Consider the following 25,233-nt stretch of genomic DNA (forward strand, 5'->3'; position numbering starts at 1 on the left):
TCAAATCATTGAACCTTTAAGACTAATTAGAAGGCTAACACTAGTGTCTATAATTGGACCTGCTCAAAGATTACAGCAGAGAACAGGCCAAGATTTAAGTGATTCTAATTAACTTCCATGTTTGTATGTAGTGGAGGTTCGTTCCCACTGGTCTCAGAGTTGCCATTGGTTTTGAATTTTTCTGCTGGGTAAACCTCACCCTTTACAAACAAGCAGGGCCAGGCCAGGTGCTTTTCACAGGAACATGGGAGTATGAGAGGAGAGTGCTTGCCACCTTGGACTCACACCACAAACCTCAAATTCTTGGCTAAGAGAACTGAGGAGCCCTTATCTGGTCCACAGTTCATGGCAATGAACAGCATCACAGGTCTGTAATACCGGCTATTTACTTTGCTTCTGCCCCCAACCATTCTCTGCATAAAACAGCTGAGAAAATAGTTTCTTCTGACTAATCAGGGAGGACATTACCAGAGGCAGGAAGTCTGCACTTTCTTCTTATTTAGTCAATTTATTTGTTCCCACAATGTAGCTTAGGCTATACTAAGACAGACAGTCTTCCTGCCTCGCCCCATCTCCCCGATTGCTTGGATTCGTAGCTCTGGACCATTATCACCACACATGTCTTAAAATTTACTCCAAAAAAACTTTCAAAACTAAAGTAAGTATAAATAAAATTTAATTAAACCCTTAAGTGCCCAGTTTATGGCTCTGACATTATAAACACTGAAGTGCACTGGTAGAAAACCTGCCCCTATTTGTTATGGCATTTTTGGTGAAGATTTGCTATGTCCCAGATAAAATGCTAATACTTTACCCTGGGTTATTCATTTCAGCCCCCCACCAGCACAGCAGGAGAAGTTTTATTATTACTCCTAATTCATATGTAAGGAAACTGAGGCACGCAGCAAGCAAAGACAGGAGCAAGGATTTGAACCTCAGGGACAATGGCTCAAGAAACTGTCAGCAAACACATAATTCTAGATTAAGCTATAAAACATCTCAATGATAAAATATATCAGACACACCACTTATCTAATTAAAAATCCTTTTGCAGCAGCCCTGCTAGGTGGCTCAGTAAGGTGGAGTAATCTGAACGCCACAAAGGAGGGCTGAGTGGAGGGAGGTGTTTAACTCCAGGGTGCTGAGTCAGGACTCTCAAACTCAGCTCTTTCGTGGAGTGCGCTATGCATTGTACCTGCTACCTTCTTTCCTTTATGCACTGCCCCTCAAGGACTGTGTAGAAGCTCCATGAGAAACAGTCCAGATGACCTACACTTGTGTTCGACTGAGTTTTTCTTGTGCCCCTTCTCGTGAATCAACACCTTTACTCTGAGACTTATTGACAGGACTCCTCCCTTCTGGCAGAAATGGTCTCTCTAAATTTTGAGTCATGGAAAACTCTTGGGACCTGTGGGACAAGTCAGGGTATTCCTTTTTCTATTCCTTCTTCCAGAAAAATGGAGCTAAAGGTGACAGTAGTGGGTGATCTAAGCTCGAGATTTAGACTCTTAAAGCAAATAAGATGCAGATAACTTTTCATCTTGCCATCTTAGACTTGCTAATACTCCCTTCACATCTGCCTCAGAGAATGGCACCTGCTGTCACCTGTAGTGGAAGCACTCTGATGAGTGTTAGGCCCATGAAGGTGTCAGAAATCACTATCAAATAAAACAATACTGAACTATAAAGCAACCTACAAAAGAGATGCAAGCAGTGAGTGCGTGGTGGGCACAAAGCATTTGCAATAGTATTCTCTTTGCTGCTTGCATTTTGAGCTGCGGAAAAGCAAGGGGCTAGAAAGGAAAAGGCTGGCTGGAGGATCCAGGACTGTTTATTTCCAAAGCAGCCTTGCCATTTCACGTTGGCACTTAGTGAACATGCAGGGAGGCAGTTCTAGTCTGCGTTTTGCTCCATAGAGCAAGTGGTTCCTGGAGCCAGAGGTAGAGCAGCCTCTCTCGACAGAGCTGAACAACGATGTTGATAGATCTGCACACACCTCACTGAATTCCAGGGAACCTTGTCCTGCTCACGCTTAGGGAGCCTCCAACAATTCATTCCCCAGCTCCTGCCCTAACACCATCGTATGGGTATGCACAAATGATTCTGGGTGCTTCTATTCAAAACAAAACAAAACACAGTTGCTGCTCTCAGCATTTATGCAGAAAGACTGCTCCTTGTGTATTTGATGTGAAAGATTTTATTTTTATTAATCATTTGGCTTAGCATCTCAAAGAGGTTTAGGGAATGCTAGAAGTTGGTGGGTGGCCAGAATTCCCATTCTTACTCCATTCTTAATGAGCTCTTGGCTCTGGGGAAACTTGTCTCTGACTGCTGCTTTTCAAATCTGTATAAGGAGAGGCCCAAAGCAGCATTTTTCTAAGGCCTCTTTTAAGTGCCCAGACCCAGGAGGTTTTGCTGTCTTCTCTTTACATGGGCAGAGCACGAGGCAGAAAGACATAACATGAGCAAAGGTCAAGGCTAGGAGTCAACTGTAATGGCCTTGCTGTCACTAGACACTTGTACTGATGCTGGGCTCTAGGGGGCCTCACAATGAAATCCGTATGGTGGTGGGCAGCTAGTCTCCACGTCCTGCGAAAGAAAAAACGGTGACCTGCAAGGAAGCGGCTGTCCATGTTTCCCCCTTTCTGACCCTTCTCTGTCCCCTCTCTCTGCACTCCTTGAAGCTGTCTTGCCTGCACCTGGCCAGAAATGTCAAACAATGAGTAAATAGGCCCCTCTCCTACATCCTCTTGACAGAGAGCTGGTAAAACAGCACTTTAGATAATGACACACATCCCGTTCTGGAAGAGACCTGTGGCATTTGGTTTTAAAGGCAGGCACTAAGAGGAGCACCTCCTGCAATGAGAGGTAGCGCCAGGGTTGCTATAGAAACAGGAGATTATGCAACTGTCCTTGCTCATGGACTTTGAACTAGTAAAGAAAATTTATCTGGGTTTGCAGCCGACGTCCTCAAGCAGTGCCGGGCCGACATGTCAGAAGCAGCATGCACGTTAGGCTTGGGCTTGACCCAGTTACAGCTGTGTTACCAGCTGGTGAATCTTGCCTGATGTGATCAAGGCATCGGATCTCCAGTTCAGCTGGAACACTGGATCAGATTCAAGTTTTGTTGTTTTGCTTTCTTTTGTAAACAGGCCTGACCTGTGGGAGAGCGTGTCTAGATCACAACAAGCTTATGCGAGTTCACAACCATTGATTGCATTAAGAAGCATGTGCGCTGTAGTATAGCATTAAACCAGCAATGACTCAAGTGGACCCTTTGGCAGCCACTGGATGGGGCCTCCAGGAACCTCATGTTCTTGTTGGGAACAAGGTTCTGTTTCAGGTTTGCAGCGATTGTCCCAGTGCTTCAGATTCAAAAGCACTGAGGGCTAATGTCTGCTTCAGTTTCGCTTTGAAATAATTGGTATAATGACTATACTTTTAGAAAGGAATTTCAATTCAGTAAACAGAATTGAAGGGCTAGATGAAATAATTGAATATAGAAGAAATGTAGCATAGGAAAAAAAATCTTTCTACGCAGTGAGCTATTGTCCCTACTTCGTTGCCATTAATCCTTTAGAAGGGTTCACTTTGAAGCCACAAATGCAGATGCTGAATGACAGAAAGCTGTGGAAGCTGGCTTTCCAGGATTTGTCCTTTAGAAATTACTAGAATTGCTCAATTAGAAAGCTTAAAAATGTTGTTTATTTTTATTTACTTAAAAAAATCCCCAGGAGGAATTCTGAGCTCACAATGGAAAGGATCAATTACTTAACCTATACTTGTAAGAGCACAGATGTATCAGCAATAGTTTCTGATTAAATCAGAAGAGGATGAACAATAGAGAAACAAAGAAAATAATATGATCTGGGGGAAAAAACGTAAAATCACCACCAGCCCCATGAAATACTGCCGTCTCCCTCACTGCTGGATTTAGGTTTTAGAATACCATGGCAGGACATGAGCGACCCATCGTTTTCTATAATGTAGGCTACGTATGGAGTTGGTTCCTGTCTGTGCTATAGTCATCTGGAGCAGAATGAGTCATATCTGCTTAATATTCTATATTAATTGTTAAAATGTCAGCTCCTTGGTAATTTCATAAATAAAATCTCATCCTGCAATCTGTAAGCTAACCAGATAAATAAAAAACCAGAGCCATCCTTCCTCAAACAGTGATGTAAGATGCTGAGACACAGTAATGGGCGGGTAGATGCTTTTGAGCAGGTGCAATTCGTGGACTCCCATGAGTTAAAGACCACCCTTATCTCGCATGGTCCCCTGACCTTTTGCTGCTTGCTGTGATTTGAATACTGTTTGTGTATGGCCCCCTAGACTTCAGGAGCTGAAGTCTGATCCCCATTCTGAGTTATTCAAAAGAGTACAAAGTTAATCCGACAATGGTGTATAGAGATGGGGTCACTGGTAGGTGAATCAGACTAGCTGAGTCATCAGAGTGAACCCCTGTGGTCGAATCCTAGCTACTTAATAAGGAAGAGAGATGGGAGGAGATACATGCATGCTTCTCCTTGTCTCTTGTCACCTGACTTCTTGTGCTACTTTGCTACTCCACCAGCAAGAAGGTGATCATTAGATGTAGCTGCTTAATCTCGAACTTCTAGAACTGAGATCCCAAATAAACCTCGTTATAATGCATCCACATTGTTTTATGTTATTTGGCAACAGAGAACAAGCTAATAAGCCAACCACCCCTACCTTATGGACAGTAAGGCTTTTTCATCTCTATTATTGTCTTTGCTCTAGTCTCAGGACTAGAGATCTAGATCTCATCGGGATGTGACCTCACCAATTGTTATGGACTCAAAAACAGTTGCCACAGAAAGCAAACGAGTACAACCAAACTGGGAATTATTTTGTTCCTTCCCCTCTGCTCGTCCTCCCCAACCAACTGGCACTAGCCCCAGAATGTTCATTCCCCTTCCTACCTGTTGAGCAATCGGGCCCCTGGTAGCCCTCTTCACAGACGCAGAGTCCCTCCTGGCAGTGTCCTCGCCCACTGCAGGCATTCAGACACCGGCGCTGGCTGCAGTCTTCCCCAGCATAGCCCTCTTGGCACAGGCACGTACCGTTGGCACACTGCCCCTTCCCTGAACAGTCCTCGGGGCACCGCAGCTCCCTGCAGTCCTCGCCTGTGTAGGGCTCTTCACAGACACATTCTCCATCCACGCAGAGCCCCCGGGAGCTGCAGTCCGTTGGGCACCGCAGCTCAGAGCAGTCATCGCCACTGTATTCACTGTCGCAAATGCACTGGCCATCGACACACACCCCCCGACTGGAGCAGCCCAATGGGCAGTAGGGCTCTGAGCAGTTCTTGCCAAACCAGCCTTCATTGCAGATGCAGCCACAGGACTCAAAGCTAAAGTTGCCATGGCCGCTGCAGTGAGGGACATAGTCCAGTTGTCCTAGAATGGCCAAGGAGAAGGTCAAAGAGCAGCAGTGGCCTCTCATAAAAATCATACTGGGGAGGGTTGAGCAGAGACCTATCTTCATCCCTTGTTGACATTGGTGCTGCTGAGAGTAAACTACAACATAGTTTGGTACAAATTCAACGTAATAAATGTTTTCACGTAGTGCAATTGTCTATGCCTAACACCGCACTGAAGGTGAAGACGGGTAAGACCTGGGCTATTGTCCTCTTTCAGATCACCTGCAGAGCATCTTAGCTTAGGTTCCCTAGAAGCTGATAAGAACACTTGTTAAAAAGTGTTCCCACGCTGGGCAGTGGTGGCACACAACTTTAATCCCAGCACTCAGGAGTCAGAGACAGGTGGATTTTTGTGAGTTTGAAGTCAGCCTGATCTACAAGAGCTAGTTCCAGGACAGGCTCCAAAGCTACAGAGAAACCCTGTCTTGAAAAACAAAAGCAACAACAGCAATAAAAAAAAGGGTCCCCAGAAGAAGCCTGCCATAGTGGGTTGGATGAGGGGATCAGGAAAGAGTGTGGCTGAACCAGAATACGACTATGCAAAGACCCAGGAAGAGTGACTCAGATTCCTGCAGTATTCTAGAACCAATGTGAGCCATACTTGCTCATGAGCTGAGATCTTTCTCTGAGCACATGCAAGTTCTAGGGCCTTCTATGTCTTTGAGCATGTTGAGTGTTTTGATAGGCTAAGATCATCCCTCTGACAAAGATGTCCAGGTGCCGGGTACAGGTATGAGAGGGTTTGGGGGGATGTAGGCCAAGCACTGGACCAACTGTGCAGATGGAAGTTACAGGTGTTACAGACCTGTCCCATCTTCTCCCTTCCTCCACTGGCTACTGCACACTTATCAACTCTACGGCTTCTTCAGAGATTTCCTGAAGCATGCTTTCAGTTACTGTCTGCTAGGATACCTTCAGGATTTCCTGCACAGATCTTGCCCCAGCCTTTTTGTATAAAGTTTTATGGCTAAATAATAAAGTCTAAGTTCAATCTAGTAAGTTCTGTGTCATGTGGTCCACATTGCCTGAAAAATATACTACACGGACATTGCTTAACATAGCTTACCCTAATAGATTTTCCTAATCAGCCAATGATCTGAGTGGCAAGCTGGTGGATTCTGCAAGCAGGAGAGACTCACCCATGAAAACCTATGGCCTTTTCTTGTTTTTAAACTCCACCAAAAAGACAAACCATACTATCAGGACTCACTAAAGTACAGGAACATGGACATCTTGATTTCCTTGTCCAGTCATCACACTGCTTGTCTATAAGTTGAGGAAATTCTACAAAATGCTTCATTGGTCAGATTGGCCCCTATCTTACTATGACTCTGGGAGAATGGGTCTCATCTCTGAAGCTATGGGCTCAGGGTTTGATAAAAATTCCCTCCACTTTCATCTTGAACTATCAGATCGTATGAGGTAAACACTTGCACCCAAGATAATATGATGGTTGTTCCGTGTCATCCAGGGCCACAGCTACATGAGTCTGAGGGATCCCTTGGGTGGAGAAAGCTGGCCACAAGACTGACTGGGGGCGGCTAGCGGTCACCCTTACTCATGAGATGCTTACTGGGAGTCAGACTCTCCTCCGACTAGGTGAGTTAATAGTTGATACCTCCTTATTGCTCTAGTCTGTCACAGTTTGTAGATGAGGAAGGAAAGGCATGAGCTATGTGACTTGCTTAGATCACAAGCCAGGGGTGGCCGAGCAGATCTGAAGTCAAAGTCTGACTCTGAAGTCTTGATCACATCTTACAGTAAGGAGGCAGATGAACAAAGACAGAAGCAAATCTACTGAATGTTCAGCCTTTTGGAGAACAGGGAAAGGTGGTGTGTGTGTGTGTGTGTGTGTGCGTGCGTGTATGCACATGTCTATATTTATGGAGTAGGTCAGGATAAAATTCCCATCTTGATGGAGGAGAGGGGAACAGGTCACCTGAGACCTTAATGACTTCCATTTGCTCAGAGGGGAGCAAGGCTGCGAGTGAATGGGCAGAGCACCGCATGCCCTAGTCAGTCAGGTTAACTTGAACGGATATCAACTCAACAGCCTGTGAAAAGCAGAGATGAATGAAGGCAGACATCAAATTCCCTGCCTGCTATCAAAGTTGCTGTGCCGAGCCGATGTACCATTACCTGACTCATCCCTCCAAAATCAGGTTAATATATTTCAAACTAGGTAAGCGGTGTTGAGAATCTGTGAACCGAATCCCCAGGGAATGGCTGCATTTAGATCTTACAGATGACACATTAACCGAGAGCTATATACCAGACACTTTTTTCTCTTTGACCCTGTGAAGAGACGCTGGGTTTGCTTCCTCTCATCCCACCTCCCTCTCTGCTCAGCTCTCTCCTTCCCCACCAGGGACCAGGCTGCAAGTGCTTCAAACTCTACCTGTGGCCGCACTTTCCTGACAGCAGTTGGTGCTGCACTGGTCTCGCAGCAACGACACCTCCCTCTCCAGCATCTCGATCCGGCTTAGGAGCTCCTGCAGCACCTGGGTAGAACTGGCACAGGGGCAGGCTTTTTTGGGGAGGTTGATCTTGTGGGTAAAGGTGACCTGGCTTTCGTGATCTGAGGTTTGGCCTATGTATTCCGCCAGAGTATCATCTTCAGCGCTCACTTCCTGTTCAGCTGAGGCCTCCAGCCCCGAGGAGCAGAGGGTCTCCAGCGGGACATTGATGTTATACACATGGTTGAAGACCATAGGCTGTTCTTTGCTGGATGTGTTGTAGCTGGAAGCCCCTCCTTCCTCCTCCACAGTTTGTCTCTGGCCCCTTTCTGTGGTCACCTCCAGCCGACACTCAGAAGGTTTGAGCATGGATCCCAGGAGAATCAGGTTTACACCAATGAGCATGTTCTTCAAGACCACCGTTTCCCCGTCGATCCCCATCCTCTCAGCCAGGGCTTGGTTCAAGAGCTCCCCGTAGTAGCCGGCATGGAGTAATAGGAATCTGCAAGAGGAAGCAAGGGGCAAAGGCTCAGCTGGCCTCTGAAACCTGTACCTGGGCACCATGGCTCTCACTCTGTAAAGCCAGAACATATGTAGATAGAAGTTCTCTGGGGCTGTGGAGGAAACTGGAAGAATAGCTCTAAGTCAGAAGGCTGCACCTTTGGTCTCTCAAAGACTGGATTCTTGATAATGGTTAGGACCTCTACATAAGGGTATTGTTATGGCTTTATTACCATATGGCCCCCCTCTCAAAGCTTGTTGACAGATGAAGGGTATGTCAGAAGTGTTTGGATCATAAGGGTTTTGATTTCATCAATAGATGAATCCATTGGTGGATTTGTATGTTCACAGCATTGTGTGTTAGAAGGAGCAGGCTGCTAGAGGCATACCTTTGAAGGGTTGTAGTGATTTAAATAACAACAGTCTCCAAAGGCTCACTATTTGAATGACTAGTCACCAGGGAGTGGGGCTATTTGAAAGGATTAGAAGGATTAGGAGGTATGGCCTTGTTGGAGGTGTTTGGAACCCTGCCCTCAGGGTGCCAAGCAACAGCCCCTCCCCTGGAGTTGCCTCATTTCAGACACCACCCCCGAAAAAGCCCACCATTAGTGGCCCTTCCTCTCCTGGAGATGCCCAGGACCACGCTTACCAGCTATTTAAGACCCGGCCCATAGGTTGGCCACATGTGCTCTCGTGTTTTATCTCCTGCCTTCCTGAGGGCCACCTGGGAGTGTTCTGCTTTGCTCGCCTTGTTTATTAAATCTGGATTTATTAATTCTATTTGATTTGCTTACTGCATCAGCAGCAGAGGAATCCAGCAACCAGGGATCTAATACTTAAGAGGAGGAAGTATGGGGTTGGGCTTTGAGATTTTAAAAGCCTACTCCAAGCCCAGAGTCTTTCTCTGTCTCTGCCTGTGGATCAGGATGTAGCTCTCAGCTACTGCTCCAGCACCTGCCTGCATGGAGGGCACCATGTTCCTCACCATGATGATAATAAACTAAACCTCTGGAACTGTGAGCAAGCCCCCAACTAAATGCTTTCTTGTGTAAGAGTTTCCTTAGCCATTGTGTCTCTTCACAGAAATAGAACAGCGACTAACACAGGGGTATATCTTATCACGAGTCATTTCTGTCTTCTCTCTGCTCTACAGCCACCATGAGGTGAGCAACTTTGCCCTGTCATTTCTGCCACAATGGACTGAACCTTTGAAATCACAAGACAAAATGTCCTTCTTCCCTGAAGGTTTTTTTTTTTTTTTTGTCTTTTGTTAAGCACTGAAATGTCAGCCTCATGTCGCCATTTAGGCACAGGATCCAATGGTTCTCTCCACAGTGCACAAGGAGCTTCTAGAACACATGGCAGGAGTGGCGGCTCTGTGAACAGCCTCTTCCAGTGAGGCGAGCTCCAAGTTGCTCTTCACTTCTAAAGGAAAATTAGGATGAAGCAGACCACAGAAACTTGGGGGCGCTCCAATGTCTCCTCAGATATTTATTATGAAGGGGCCTCACTGGGCATGTCAAATAACTATTCATCAGCTCCTTTAAGCTCACCTATTCAATAAAGGGTTGACTTTACAATAACCAACCAGCCAAATAATGTAGTTCCAGGCAGTTTGTGATTGTTAATTATCCTTGGGTACATTTGTGATTTATCTGGGATGATGTGAGCCAAGCTTTGTTTTAATCTTCTCATTAATATAGTCCCTGTGCTCTGTGACCACAGGGTGCCTTTCTTCTGAGGTCCTGTTTAAATAGCTAAAATAATGAATTAGCTACTCCGTTGGTTACCTAGTCACCAAGAACCATGCAGTATAATAAATTCACAGTAATAAAAATCAGTTTTACAAAAATTGTATTTCCTTTCTATTCCCTGTGTAAAAGAAAAAAGGAGACTTAGACACTTCGGTTCTTAAATAAAGTCAGAGCTACTAAGAAGATTAAGGACTAAGGAACCAAGTAGCTGAAATTGTGAGCCTGAGAGGAAGGTGACAAATGTCAGTTGATAGTCACTGGCTGTACACAGGGCACAGATGGTGCTGAGCTCTCACGCGCGATCTTATCTGACCCCTAGGAGAATCTTGAGATGGTACTCATCTTACCAGAACAGTTTCCGCTTGAAATAGAAAAGCTTGCCAGGCTGATCCCAAACCTGTGTTCTTAACAGCTATGCTTCAATGCCTTTTTCAAACTTGGGGTTGGCATAATACGTTCTCAATGCTAGTGTATGAGAAGTAGAGGAGGAAGAAGATTAGGGGTTCAGGGCCAGACTCCCCCACATAGCAAGTTTAACCTGGGATACACAAGACTCTGTTTTTATCTTTTGTATTTAAAAAAATGTTCATTTTTTTTTCTTGTTATTGATGTAAACTGTACATTCTAGAACTTTCAGTTAGAAAATTTGCTTGGGTGTGTTTTTTTTTTTCCCTCCATGAACATTCTTCTCTTACATGTCCTTCCTGTCCCCTCATGCATTTCCCAAATACAGTTGAATTGCCTGTCTCCACACTCTGCAGTGAGCACCCTTCCAGTGCTGGCCACTCTAGACCATGGACTCCCTACACCTGATTTCCCTGCCTGGCTTGCTGGGTTGTTTGAGGCAGACCATGTATTATCTGCCATACATGGCTGTGTGTTTAGCACATGAAAGCGCTCAGTATTTGGTTGAATGAATGGGTAGGCAGATGCATGAAAGAATGAATAAATCGATGATTTAATGAGTAAATGCGCAGTGGGCAAAAGGTTGAATCATCCTCCGATTCATTTAATCTCTCTCCATTAACCCTAAGTTACTTACTGCTCGCTTCAATTTCAACTCTGGACAATGTCTAAGACTTCATTGAATTAGGAATAACTGGTATTAGTGACTAGCATGAAATCATATCTTATTACCCAGCTCTTATAGTATATATTATATTACTTTCTGTCCCTGTTTCTAATATTGAGAGGAAGTAGGACAGACCAGAGCTGCTGAGACTGCCAGGCTGTCTGTCTGGGATCAAACCTTATCCCCATAAATGTTTATCTATGGGAAGACCACTTAACCTCTCTGTCAGCTTTGCTGTCTGTGAAGAGGAGATAAGTAATGGTGCCAACTTTACAGGGTTAGAGTGATGATTCTGCCATTACCTATAGAATACTTTCTAAGTACCTAGCATTGATTGAAGTAAATAAATACTGTTTTCAGACCATTTTGGTTCTTCTATTTAAAGACTACCCTGAATTTGCAGAGGCATGTAAAATGTCTTACTAGTTGGCATCAGGAAATCCCAGCTTATAGTTTATCCTTGAACAACAATAATGAAGTTCCGGAAATATAGGAGATGACATCTCATGGCCACATCTAGATAAGGTACATCCACCTTGGGACTAGATCGACTGCCATGCCTAAACCAAATGGACCATAGCTGGAAGCTCTTGCCATGCCCCTCGCATCTGAGGCTGGACTTGGTGTCCCACTTTGAGCTGCTCCAGTCATTACCCTCTTAGATTTCACTTCTGTGCTTCTGCCAGGGCAACACCCTCGTGGTGGCTCTGGCAACAGTCCTTCATACATACACAAGATCTTGCTCTCTTTATTAAACTAACTTTGTCTACCTGCTTCATAGTGATATTGCTGAATAATGTTTTCTTATGGCAGGTGTGAATTGTTACATAATACTCTAAAGCACTTAATATAGATTTTTTTTGACCAGTTGTACATAGGAAATAAATAAAAGAATAAAGGATATTGTGAAGGTAAAGGAGGACCAGCGACAGGGCACTTATGCGGGAGAAAGATGTTAGGTTCTATGTGTATGTCTAAAACAACTACTAAAAGAGAAAGGGAAAGTTAGAGTTTTATATGAGAAACATGGTCAGTAATTTAGTCAATAACTAACCTTATGTAAGCAACTCAACCATATAATTTTTGTAAGCCCAGATTCTTTTTTTTTTAAACTTAGGCTTTATTAATTGAAATACAAAGTGAAAAATAAACAAGGGGCCTATCTGTCCTTACAGCTCCAACAATTGATTATTTCTGGGTTACTAGCCTACTGAAAGAATACAGATATCATATGAGGAAGAGAAATTCAGCACTTTGTTCAGCGAGGTAAGAACATGAAAGGTTCCCGTGTTATTTTTCTCCCATTAATTTGAGAGATATTTATTGAGTAGATATTACTGTCCTGTGTTTATGGAAATTACATCTATATGTATGGATTTGGAAGGGTGGGATATAAGGAAACAGAGTAAATGAATACCAAGCTTAATACCATATATACAAATAAGTTACTAGATATTTGTCATGTGTTATTATCTATCATATGATACCTGTGTCTGTGTTATTGTCAGGAATAGATCACCATTGTGAAGGGAAAAAAAATCAATGAACAGAGGGTTTTTTTTTGAGTTAAGAAGGCAAGAAGAATTCATGGTTATCTTTATAGAGTGGTACCTCAAAGGCTTGTCTGATCGGATCACAGCTGAAACCTGAGATCTTGGCAAGAGTGGGATAGAGTGTCTAGCAAAAGAGACATGGAGCAACCATGAGGAATAGAAAATGCAGGGGTTCAGGATGGGGTGGTCTTTGGGGGTCTGAGTAATAGGATGTCTGGGGTGGGATGAGGGAGTGGACGTGGGAAGGTCCTGCAGAACACAGACAGGACTGGTGTCTCACTGCAGAGAATGGTCACTGTCGTCAAATGTTTCCCATGTCACCTGCTCCCATTCCTTGAGAAACTCCCAGTCTCAGAGGAGGAAAACACAAGTCTGCCAGTGTATGATGGTGACCATGACCATGGAGCATGCTAGCTGTCCTGAGAGGATGGTTATAGGGCAGCTCTTTAGAGGGAAAGTGACCCAGAGAAGGTCGGGGCAAAGGTTATAGGGCAGCTCTTTAGAGGGAAAGTGACCCAGAGAAGGTCGGGGCAAAGGTTATAGGGCAGTTCTGTAGCAGGGAAAGTGACCCAGAGAAGGTCGGGACTCTTGCCAACAACAGAAAAGGTGCTGTTGCCAAGTATGTCTGACTTGGCTTTCAGGCACACAGCAGGACTAGATTTTCTAACCTTCCTTTGGATATGTAAGACCATATCTCTAGTTCTGTCCAGCGAATCACGAAAGGAAACGCTGAGTGTCCCCTCCAGGCTGAGGCATCCAGGTGCTCAGGACACTTGTCAGAGAATTTTCCCTTCTGTGGTGGCTGGTTGTATGTGAGATGATGGTGTCGGATGTCACCTGGGTCCCCAGGAGACTGCACTAAACAGAGCCCCCAGCTCCAGTCTAGTCTAGTAGCAGCACATCCTTTGGTTTTTGAAACACAGCTTTTGGGACTGATTTTTCTCACACAAAACTCAGTCTACCCAGAGATCACATGGGCATGGATCTTAAGAGATTCTCTAGTTTAGAAGGAAAAGGAGGAGGAGGAAAGTTGTTCAATCTCGAGCTGAACTTGCTGAAACTGATATTCAGAACGTAGTTTGTTCAATGCGTGGGTTTAAAAGACTGCCTGGTGCTAATGGGTCGGACCTTTCCACGGCACAAGGGTTTGGAGAGGCAGTTTCCATGTGTAAGCAACAGCTTTTCTAGTAGGGTGAGCTAGGGTCTGTGATGGCAGGTAGTGAATTTCTGCTCACTGGAGGTATCCAGGTACAGGCTGAAACACTCCCTTCTGAGGATGCTGAAGAAGGGTTTTCATTCATCAGGGGAGACTACACAGGACTAAAATCAGTGTTAAGCATCTTCCTGGTATTTAACAAGTCCATGGTCTTAGTGAGATTTTAGGCACACACCCACTATCACATTGTGCTGGTCTCTTAAGGGTTTCTATAAACATGCAGCTTAGAACAGCACTTCAGTACCAAGCTATCTTGTGTCTCTTACCGGGGGCTCTGCAGGGTTGTGCTCATTCCTCTTTCTGAGCTCAGGTGATGGCCTGCACACCTTGGTATTGCTTGCCTAGAAGCTGTATCAGTACAGCCTGTCTGCCGGCATAGTGTGCTCTGAATCTTCACATGGCCATCATCTGAGATGCACACTGCTGTGCTATATAGGGGCCTCAGCCTATTCCAGCTTGACCTCCCCTTAACCAGCTATATCTGTAACAGGCTCACTTCCAAGTAGGGCCACATTTTTGAGGTCCTGGGGGTTAGGGCTTCAACAGAGACACAATGAGAGGCCAAGACTCAACCTATAACCAATACCAACAGTAACTGGAACAAGCTATGCATCCGCCTTGTGCTACTTTGTGTATTCTTGCAGTAACACTTGTAAGCTAGAAAGATGTAATATTTAGGACATGGGAATGATTTGGGAAGTAACCGGTCGGACTGAGACATCTACACAATGACATGAGATATTAGTCCCTCTAGTTCGTTATGGACAGGTGAGCTCCAATGGCGATTTTCTGTGATGGTAGGGCCTCTTTTTATTTTCTGGCTTTTAAAGATGGAGAAAATGAGCATCAGAAAAGGCCAAGTAGCTTGACCGAGACTGACGGCTAATGACTAGAGGAGCTGGTGCTGGACCCCGATCTTGCTGACCGGAGCCTGGGTCTTCTCTGCTGTTCTACAAGCAGCTTAGTTAGCAGCCACATACTGTTCTCATGAGAAGAAAGACTCAGGGCTCTTACATTATCAACACTCTCTTCTCCCAGGTCCAGATTTAGGGCTTTTTGACAGCCATGACTTTTAGTTTAATGTTTTCTCCACAAATCCAGGCTGTTCCCCTAGAAATGGCTTCAGTCTCTCCTCCTTGGGGGAAAGCTTTTCCCATGGCTTTTGATTTATTAGTGCCCAGCCTCTATTTTGTCCCAAGCATCAGGGAAAATATCTCTACCAGTAAAGTTTGCTACTAGAGGAGGGATAGGGAGGTAGCTTAAAGACCTGCCCCTTCCCGGGAAGAGCCTGGCTCAGACAGCCATTACAGGGAGCCAGACCCTGGTTGCTTGATGCCTTCTGGCTTCCTTGCATACTCTGAGCTTCCCCTGAAGCTCCCAAGTCACAAGCTGTCATGGACCAAACCATGGGTGGGGCGGCTTCTCCCTTAATCTGAGTTTCTATAACAAGGCAGAAAAGGGGGGTGGGAGATAATGACTTCTAGTCAAAGTCAGCCATAGCAGAAGAGGACAGAAAGTAAGATGTACAAAGTGCCTGCTCACCAAATATGTGCTTAGCTTTTGCCAGACTTATGCCAGTAATTATTTCAAAGTAGCTTTTTCTCCTGTGTCCCTGGAAACTTCCCTTCCCTGGCTCCACTCTTCTGCCCTCCTGCCCCCTACTCCTGCTGTTCCCAAGCATGCTGGCTATTGTGCAGACAGTTGCTTTTGCCTACAGTTTTCAATAATTGCAGTGGGCACAATTTTGCAAATGTTTCCAGGAGGAGCCAGCCTGCTGCAGCATGCCTGAGAATGTTGCGCTAGTCAGTTTTGTCTCATCTGAGGTCTCTTACCTGCTCTGAAAACCGTGTCCTGTCTTTGGTAGAAGCCAGATGCACGATCTCTCCTCTCTAAAGGTGGCTCATTGACTCCCACGTTCCTTGTTTTTTTTTTTTTTTTTTTTTTTTTTTTTTTTTTTTTTTTTTTTTTTTTTTTTTTTTCCTGTATATCAGACAATGATATGGACTAGTGGGAGGAGACAGGGACAGCGTGGTCTGAATGTCTGCATTTTCCACCCTGCTCCACAAAGTTAACATTGAAATTCTCACTTCCAAAGTGGTGGCATTGGGAGTCATGGGACATTGCCCCCATAGTAGGATCAGTGAACTTAGAGAAGTCCCTGTAGGGAGACCCCTCAGTCATTCCGCCATGTAAAGACATGGCTGGAAGGGGCCCCCAAAAAGCCAGGGACCAGGCCCTTAGACTCAGGCTTTGCCAACATCTTGATCTCTGCTTCCTGGCCCCTCGAATGGTAGGAAATGACTTTCTGTTGTTTATAAACTACCCAGGCTGTGTTATTATTTCACTGTAGTTGCCCAGCAGGCCCAGGCAATGCAAAAGGAAGGGAAACCAGAGGAGGAAGGCACAGAAAGGAAGGCAGAGAAGGAATTAGGAAGGCACCTGGTTAGCAAGAGAGAAAAAGGTGGGACTTCTACGGGTGGGGTGAGAAAACCTAAACCCGAGGAGAAGATGATGCACCCCAGCCTCAATGGCATGCTAGCAGCTCTGAGCAAGATAGATAGCCGATGACCCTACAAATGAGAGTGCAAAGGAGTTGTGGTAATTCGATAGATTGATACTCTAGAAATCCTGTGCGCCTATTGATTTCATTTCCTCTGCTCCAGTTTCCTTATCAATATAATTATCATGGCCAGTAGCAGAGGTGTCTCCAGGCAATTTGTAAGGGGTGGATAACGGCATGTCCTTAAGGCTGATTTAGTGCTGAGTTAATGAGGTGCGCACTTGTCTCTAGGGGAGGTCTGTGGGAAGGCCAGGTCCGCCTAGCTGGGCTGAAGCCTCTTCTACTACTTAAAAGTCCTTCTGACAGGGCTCTTCTTTTCCTGCCCCTCCCCCAACACCCTCCTCTGGCTTTGTTTCTTCACACTGAAGAGATCTTTGAAGGTTAAAGAAAATATTCTGAGTCACCAGCTTTCACAGACACGGTTAAGGAAGGGAAGAATTGGCCACAGAAGCCGGGACGTGGTTGGGGACAGGAGTGGAGGAAAGACAGACAGACAGACAGAGGGGAAGAGAAGCAGCCAGGAGGCAGGTGCATGGATGACAACAGACCTTTCTATAGCTAGCTCTTCCCCCTACTTCCTTTTCTTTTTTCCTTGGTCAGAGATGATGGTGGGGCAGAGGGACCTCAGGGTGGAAACGGGAAGGAAGGAGTGTACAGGTTGCTGGGCAGGCATGGGCTGAGCATTCCCTTGGGGGTGGGTAGCCAGTGCTCTGCTTGGATTTTTCTAGCTTCTGCCAACCTGAGTCTCCACTCAGTCCCTAGGGGTGATTTATAAACCAGTAGCATATCTGTGGGAAAATGACACTTTTTGTGCTTTTTCTTTTTTCCTGTAAGTTAGAATTAGTTTAAAAATAGTCGCCTCTCTGCCATTGGGATGCTCTGTCACTCAGAGAAAGAGGGTAATTATGAAAGACGAGGGTGTAATGTGATTACAGCCGGCCCCATTGTGTCAGTGGAGGCAGCGCTGGGCTGCTGGGAGAAGGCAGGACTGGCTGTCTCCATCAGCACTGGGCCTTTATTGGGCCTGTCAGATTTCTGAAAAGAACCCGAGGGCAGAAAACTCCCAGCAGACAGGACTCTGGCTGGCCAGGATTTGATAGACGGACTAGGGGTGGGGTAAGATGATACACTGGGCCTAGCTGGGATGTTACCACCCACCAGGCCTGGCTGCCCAGTGCCCCTAACAATGCGTACTTTGATGTGTCCACATGTGGGAATCTGTAGAAGAGTCTTTGGTTCAGCACCTAATGGGCCCACCTTCATTTGTTGGCACATGTCTAGAGCCCGGGATTTACCAGGCTTTGTGTCAGCGTGGATTATAGGTACTACAGTGATTCGGAGGGGAATCTGGCTGCTGCTCTTGTCCTCTGGCTCCATTTTGTACTATCTGGGAGAACTCTAATTGCCCTGACTTCCCAGAGCAGCCACTTCTTCATCTGAAAGAATGGGGTCTTGAATAGCAATTAAGGAAATGATAAAGAGAGGGATCAGAATCTCCAGACCAGAAGCACAAGTGAGGGGAAAGTCATCCAGGTTTGAATCCCTGCTTCAAAAAGCATAAATGGCAGGGCTGGACAGAAGCTATTAGTAGGGACACATTCCTTTTGGGCCACTGTGGCAGACAGGAAGTCTTGTCTGTTCATTTCAGCTTCAAAATTTTATGATGTATGATCTTGGGTTTTTTTTGTGATTTTTTTTGGTAGATATCCTATTTAGGTGAGAATTTATCCAAATTTGTAGATTCTGGAGATTTCTTAATGTCTGTCAAGCAACTGACCATCCTATATTACACATGACCCCATTTGATCCTCACAGTGCTTGATAGAATTATTCCAGTTTTATAGGTGAAGCTTCCATCTAGGGGGTACTTTGCATAGCTCCCCTCAGTGAGTTAGAGCCACCCAAAGTGCTGGGCCATAGCTCTGGTTCTTAATTCAGCTATGAAAAAGTAAGTAAATCTTAATTCAGTAATGCTGGTTCTTAATTCAGGTACAGTCTCCCTTCCCCAGCAGGTGCCCCCATCCTTTAGAAATAGGTGGAGCATAAATAATGGATTACTAATTAATCTTAACCATTTTGGTCAGAAGTTCTTTCAAAGAGCCTGACCTTTCTCTATCATTAATGACTATTTTCCATTTGTGTTTCTTCAGCTTGGAGAACAGCATGTCACCATTTGCTGTTCAATTATTCTTCTTGAAGGCTCAAATGACCTTTCATCTTTCTCTTCTCCCCATTTAACAAACTGCCAAGAAAGTTCTACTGCAAGAGAGATCGCCAACCAGCATGGAGCCCAAACTTACCATTTTCCTGCCTAAGATTTCTTTTAAAACAGATCGAGCAATTGGCTTAGAATATAAGAAGTGGCCTCTGGGCACATGCAATTTTTAGTCTAGTTGAGGTGAAACGATACATATGAGCCTAAAGAGCAAGATTAGGTACTTAGTTTTAGTGTATTAAACTGAAGACTACTTATGTTAAGTTTAGTAAGCTACCCACAGCAAGTAGCGATCAGTGTGGGAGGAGGCTTTCCCTATCCAGGTAGAAGGGTTGTGGGTAGGAGAGGTGAAGCAGGCAAGGCCAAATGGTAGCGTGAGCAGAAATGATTAGAGCCCTAAGACTGAATGCAAGGAAGTCTGGCCTCCAAAAGCATCAGCTCTGTCTTCATGAAGGCTTAAAACCCAGTGCCTATATACCTGTGTGAGCCTACAGAAAAGGGGCTGGCCACGCGTTAGTGGTGTTTCCAGAGACTCTTATGCATGGAATAGAGGGCCTTGGGGGCCAAACTGGGGCCATAACTTTTAATAATTATAATATAACTAGAGGAATAAACAGCTTAATTTTTAAGACCACAAAACTCTTTAGAAAAACAAATCTTAGGAGTTACTTTTAAAAATGATACCTACTGTATCCAGAATACCACAGGAATTCATCTGCTCCCAAACTACCCAACGACAAGCTCACATATCAAGTTCACACTGTTTCCAATTTTATGGCATAGCTATATTGGAGTTGATCTTTCTAGCAGGAACCAAATCATTATACTCACTTTGGCTACCCATTAATTTCTGCAGATGACTTGAATGTTGGTAGTAGCAACATTATTAAAGTTTGGCTGCAGTGGTCTATGGGTATTATTGACTTCCTTGAGTAAATTATGCCTTTCAGAGCATGAAATAGCACTATCCTGACCCAGAGAGTACAAGCAGGTGAAGTATGTCTTCTAGTGCATGAAATAACATAATCATTTTCTACTTGAAATTTGAAGAAGCTCTGAGAGTAGTGGTATTTAGAGCACAACTTGCTTAATTCAATTTAGCTACATGCTGGTTACATGCCAGGAACTGGGCTAGGATCCATTTGAGATGCCAAGGGCCAGCTAGAGAAGTGTCAGGCAGCTCCTTGTGTGTTTGGAATAAAGGTATTTGCATAGCAAGGATAAAGATCAGACCATGGTGAGTACCGTGCCAGAGACAAGGACAGTTCTTCTAGAAGCTCAGCAGAAGGCAGCATCTCACTCACTATAGGATTAGCTATAGAAAGGTCAATGGGAAAGGTAACCTTTGAACTTGGGCTTGAAGACTACTAAAGATTTTGAGAAGATAGGGCAATGAAAGATAGGTAAAAACAAGAGGCGTAGAGAATGAGGAAAACAATACTCATGGTTCCTGCAGTGGTGGGATACTTGGGGACTCTGTTTTCAGAGGTGAAGGGCACTAAAATATCTGATCACCTTGACTGGTATCTTCAGAAGATTGCCTGGAGTTTTACTCAGTCATAAGAAGAATGAAATTGAGCTGTTTGTAGGAAAATGGATGGAAACAGAGGTCATCGCATTTAGTGGGATCGGCCAGTCCCACAGAGATAACTATTGTATGTGCGCTCTCCTATGCAGAAGATGGCAGAACAGAATGTGGTGCTAAAGGGGGCACTGATGTGGGGGTCCCCTCCGTGTGTTGCTTGTATTGGTTAATGAATAAAGAAAACTGCTTTGGCCTGATAGGGCAGAACTTAGGTAGGCAGAGAAGACAGAGCTGAATGCTGGAAGAAAGCAGAGTCAGGGAGAAGCCATGGATCCTCTGCCTGAGAGGGACGCCGGTTAGAATCTTTCCTGGTAAGCCATTGCCATGTGGCGATATATAGATTATTATATATATATATATAGAAATGGGTTAAATTAAGATATAAGAATTAGCCAATAAGAAACTAGAGCTAATGGGCCAAGCAGTGTTTTCATGAACACAATTTCTGTGTGGTTATTTTGGAGCTAAGCTAGCTGGGCGGCTGGGACAAACAAGTGGCTCTCTCCCTTGCAACAGGGCACTACTGGGAACATGGAGGGAAAGGGAAAAGGGGTGACAGGAATAAGAAAGAGTAACACTGAGTAAATATAATCAGGTTATATGTATGTGTGGAACTTGAAATATCGTAATGAAACACCTTTGTATGATTTGTATGTGTCAACAAAAATAAATTAAATTTAAAATAAGCAGCAAGCAGATGAATTCTCTCTGTGTCTGTGGGCCTGATGAGTCACTAGCATTTTTTTTTCTTTCTGGAGCCTGACATGTTTAAGAAACCATGTGACATTTGTACTTACAATCAGCCTCAAAGATAAAGTCCAAATTGAACAAGGATTTTTTAAAATTGCAGTTATTCAATTTGTAAGGTTCAGATTAGGCTTCCTCCTTACTTTAGGGAGTGGTTTTTTCAGGGCATATAATTCCTTTAATTGCTTTTCTCCCACTCCTTTTCTGATAAAAAGCATTTTGGTCTCCATTAAGGGACAGCGCATCATCTTTGTTCATTATTGTTAAAAGGGGCACCTGAGGAATTCAAATGCCATTTCTATTAACTGGTAAATCCAGGGTACATGTTGTACAGTATTGGGCTTTTAAATGTGTTCGATCAGAACAAAGACAAGAACTGACCATTTAGCTGTGAGGAACTGCTTTGCTGACAAATAAGACGGATGCCAAGGAGTGATTTCTGAGTGTAGCTGTCCAGGGGGTACAGAGTTCATGGGTGATGGAATAGGGTACAAAAACTGCTCACTACAAGGATGCGGGATGCTTCAAGGAGATTCAGGCTTTTGCCTGAAATGCCTTGATGTCCAACTATCTTCACCCAGCATCCTCCTTCCTTCCCAGCCTTTGCTGTACTCCGCTATACAGTCCTTTCTACAGTCCTGGAGATCTTCCATTGCCCATCTGTGACTCCTCTTCGCCTTTCTTCCCTTCATTCTGCCAAGAGGGAGCCCTGCCCACCAGGAGCTCAGTGAAGAGTGTGAGTGTGGTAAGGTACCTGTTCCTTCTTCAGGGAGGCCACCGAGAGCTAGCTGTGCCCCCAAGATGAAGGGTATAGCACTTACTTTTCTTTATGGGACTGTCCCTCTAATTTCCTGCTTCGTCACTTTGCCCCTTTGTGGGCTTACAGACAGTAACAGTTTAGCTTCTGCGGGCCACAAACCTGTATGCAGTACCCTCAGTGACGAGCTTGTCTCTGCATATCCATGCAAGGACTTGGCTTGCTGGGAAGGGCTTTTAAATTCGGATGTTTCTTCTTAGCTAGGCTCTGCTAAAAACTCATTTCCTCCATGTTTCCTCCCTTCCTCTGTTAGTCAAATGCCAAAGTCATACCAAATGCAGTACTGGTGATAAATGAATGCCTTCTGAAAACCTATTTGGAAACAGGTAAGCCTCAAACCATAAATAACCATGATATTTTCATTGGAACAACAGCCTTCAACAAACCTAACAGTGGACATGGTTCAGCATGGCTTCCTATTGTAGCAGAGAGCAAGATTCATGGGCTGTAAAAGGTCTCCACATTTTCTCTTACAGTGATCTTTCTGCCTTTTCCCCTTTGAAAACTGTTAGAACGAGGAAGAGTAGGAGAACACCTGGCATTTGTAGCGCTCATTAGAGTTTCCAAGATGTTTCCAAGCACATCAGTCAGCGTGGTAGGTCCTTCTACCAATTCTGCGAGAAAGGCAGTGTGAGTGGACTGCTCCTTATCAGAGAGGAAGGGAGGCTCATCCCAGTGAACAACAGGCCACAAAATTACTGCTGAAGAAATCCAGCTTTCTGAGGCCAGTCTCCACTATTTCCAGGAAATTCACTGTCTGAAAAGAAATGGAGTCCCTGTTTTTATAAAGTTGTTTACCTCACAGGGAGACTAGAAAAATATAGTGACATTAAAGTAAAGAAACCACAATCTTTCTTGCTTTTATGTCTCTGTAAGAAAGTGTTTCTAAATTTATATTTATCTATATATAGAAACATAATACACACAGACACACACACACATATATATACATAAGTCTGTATATACGTATATCCATATTCCTACTGGGATATCCTACCTGTTCTCACCAGTTTGTCTTTCCTGTTTCTCAACTTTCTAACATGTACCTCTCTGCACTGATGGGGGTGGGAGATGCTCCTGGGTGTGGGTAACCTGGGCAGATCAGAGCACGTTGTCCTGATAGCTATATACATATATATGTATTCATCCATCCATCCATATATACATATATTCACACACACATACACACACACACTTCTAACAACTTCAGACTTGGGTTTTTCCCTATCATGGCACTTAGGTGCTTAAATGAACAGCTGGCTGAGGTGGAGGCGGGAAGAAGGCTCATTAACATGGACTCTAAATCCCAGAACTGATAGTGTAGTGGTGCCTGGGCAGTGAGCGAGGCATAAGCAGCTAGGCCCATGTACATCTGTTGGAGCAGAGAGCAACCTTGTCCTCTCTTCTCTCTAAGGAATTCACTCAACAATACTCCTGCTCCAGGCTGCAGAGCTATGCCCTGCGAGGCTTATAGATCTCCCTAGTAACAGCTCAGAGCATGGGTCCTTCTTGGGAGTTTGCATTGGGAAAGCCATCCTTTTAGTCCTTGTTTGCCTTGTCAAGCAGGATTCCCGCTGGGAAATCATTAGAGTACTATTCCCTCTACTGAGCAAAGCATCCTCTTGATTCACTAAATGGAGAGCCCAGAGTAGGTGAGCCATTTCCCAATATGACGCTGACAATTTTCCATGTGTAATTTATCAGGTGTCATATTTGAAGATAATTATGAAATAGACAATGATAGGTCCTTAGATTATTCTGGAATATTAGACCTCCATTTGCCTATATCTACAAATGTATCTAGAATAATCCAAATTTTTTATTTGCAAGATACATCTACAGTATTAAGTTAGCAATAAATATTTATTGCTTTTCTCTAAAATAATAAAATCACTGGGCTTCTCCTAGAAGACCGACACCCTTAGAATAGTTGCTGGCTTTGCATTTGATTTAGGAAGGGAAAATCCCTCTCACCTTCCTGAAAAACCAGTCAGACAGAATTGTTCAACTCAGAGCCTGTGCATTCTGCCTTCCTGCAGAACCCATGAAGAACTCTGATCCGAGGGGCAGGGAGGACTTTCTTTGCCGGATGCACGCTTAGTCTAGGCACATTTCAGGCTGTCCTCAAGGGTTTATGTATGTGCTCATTTAATTCTCGCAGCAACTGTGCAAACCGTTTTACTGTCCTAATTTGACAGCTGGAGAAATGGGGGTACTGGGAGGTTAAGTGATTAGTCTACAAAAATCACAAAGCCCTTAGATGTGGGTGCCAAGATTTCGACACCTTACCCCAAAGTCTCTGAATTTCAAGTGGACTGGGAATCCGTCCTTTAAAAAAACAAAAAATAACTGTGACAATCACTTCCTTTTCTGAACTCCAGCCGAACTTGTTCCTATACTTATCATCATAGCTATCTGTGGTTGTTTGTTTCCTCTGAAGAAAAGCTCCCTAGAGGGCAGGGTTATAAATAAGGTATGTTTTATTTCAGCATCTGGCACAGAGCCTGAAAGTCGATGTGTAGTACCACCCCCCACACCCTTGTCTTATATACAATGCACATGATATATTTTCAGGCAGATTTACCTACTGCGGTATTCTTTCTGTTCTCACCAGTTTGTCTTTCCTGCTTCTAAACTTTCTAACATGCACCTCTCTGCACTGATGGGAGTGGAGTGGGGACTGCTCCTGAATGTGGGTATCCTGGGAGGACCAGGACACATTGTCCTGATAGCCGTTGGCATTGCTGAACTTTAGAGTGAGCGTGCTCTACAGACCCTGATCCAGCCTCTCTCAATGACAGCTCCAGGATTACAGGTCTTCCGCCCTTACTTTTGTTTTGATTGCTGCTGCCTGCCACATCGTGGCTTATTATTGACCTTGGTAACCGCCAGACTGTCCACATCTTGTAATTGTCTTTACCCATCAGCTATCCATCTTCACTGAAAGGCTCCTCTCTCTGATTACACAACCCTGTCAGTCTTCTATGGATTTAGTTGTTTCTTTTCAGAAATTGAAGGAGTGAGCTCTGTCTTCTTTGTCCTTCGATTTGATGGAGGCTGTTGTCTATTGGGTGATTGTGATTGGTTCCCTCCAAGGGGCCACCTCAGGGAGGCTTTGAAGATAAGGAGGACACTCTGCTTTGGAGACCCTGTGTCCGTGTCTTCTATCATGTATGTTCATTGGCTTCATGAGCTTGGGCGGTCATGTAACTACTTTGAATCTTACTTTCCATATCTGCAAATGAGGAATTTCTTCTACAGGGAGTCAAACACATATGAAAGTATTTTATTACATGAACTAGGGTATGGCA

At 44.5% G+C, this 25,233-nt stretch overlaps 1 protein-coding gene across 1 annotated transcript in view; it reads right to left on the bottom strand.

Annotated features, from left to right (window-relative positions):
• Positions 1 to 5,055, bottom strand: part of Tnr (tenascin R) — a 74,115-nt gene extending 69,060 nt beyond the window's left edge. The window contains exon 1 of the mRNA XM_050135114.1: positions 4,947 to 5,055. Within this exon, the coding sequence (XP_049991071.1) occupies positions 4,947 to 5,027 (81 nt within the window). The 5' untranslated portion in view covers positions 5,028 to 5,055. The remainder of the gene's footprint in view (positions 1 to 4,946) is intronic.
• Positions 5,056 to 25,233: the final 20,178 nt, after the last annotated feature.

Source organism: Alexandromys fortis, unplaced genomic scaffold (genome assembly GCF_014885135.2).
Source record: "Alexandromys fortis isolate MF-2015 unplaced genomic scaffold, M_Fortis_MF-2015_v1.1 scaffold_21, whole genome shotgun sequence".
NCBI lineage: Eukaryota > Metazoa > Chordata > Mammalia > Rodentia > Cricetidae > Alexandromys > Alexandromys fortis.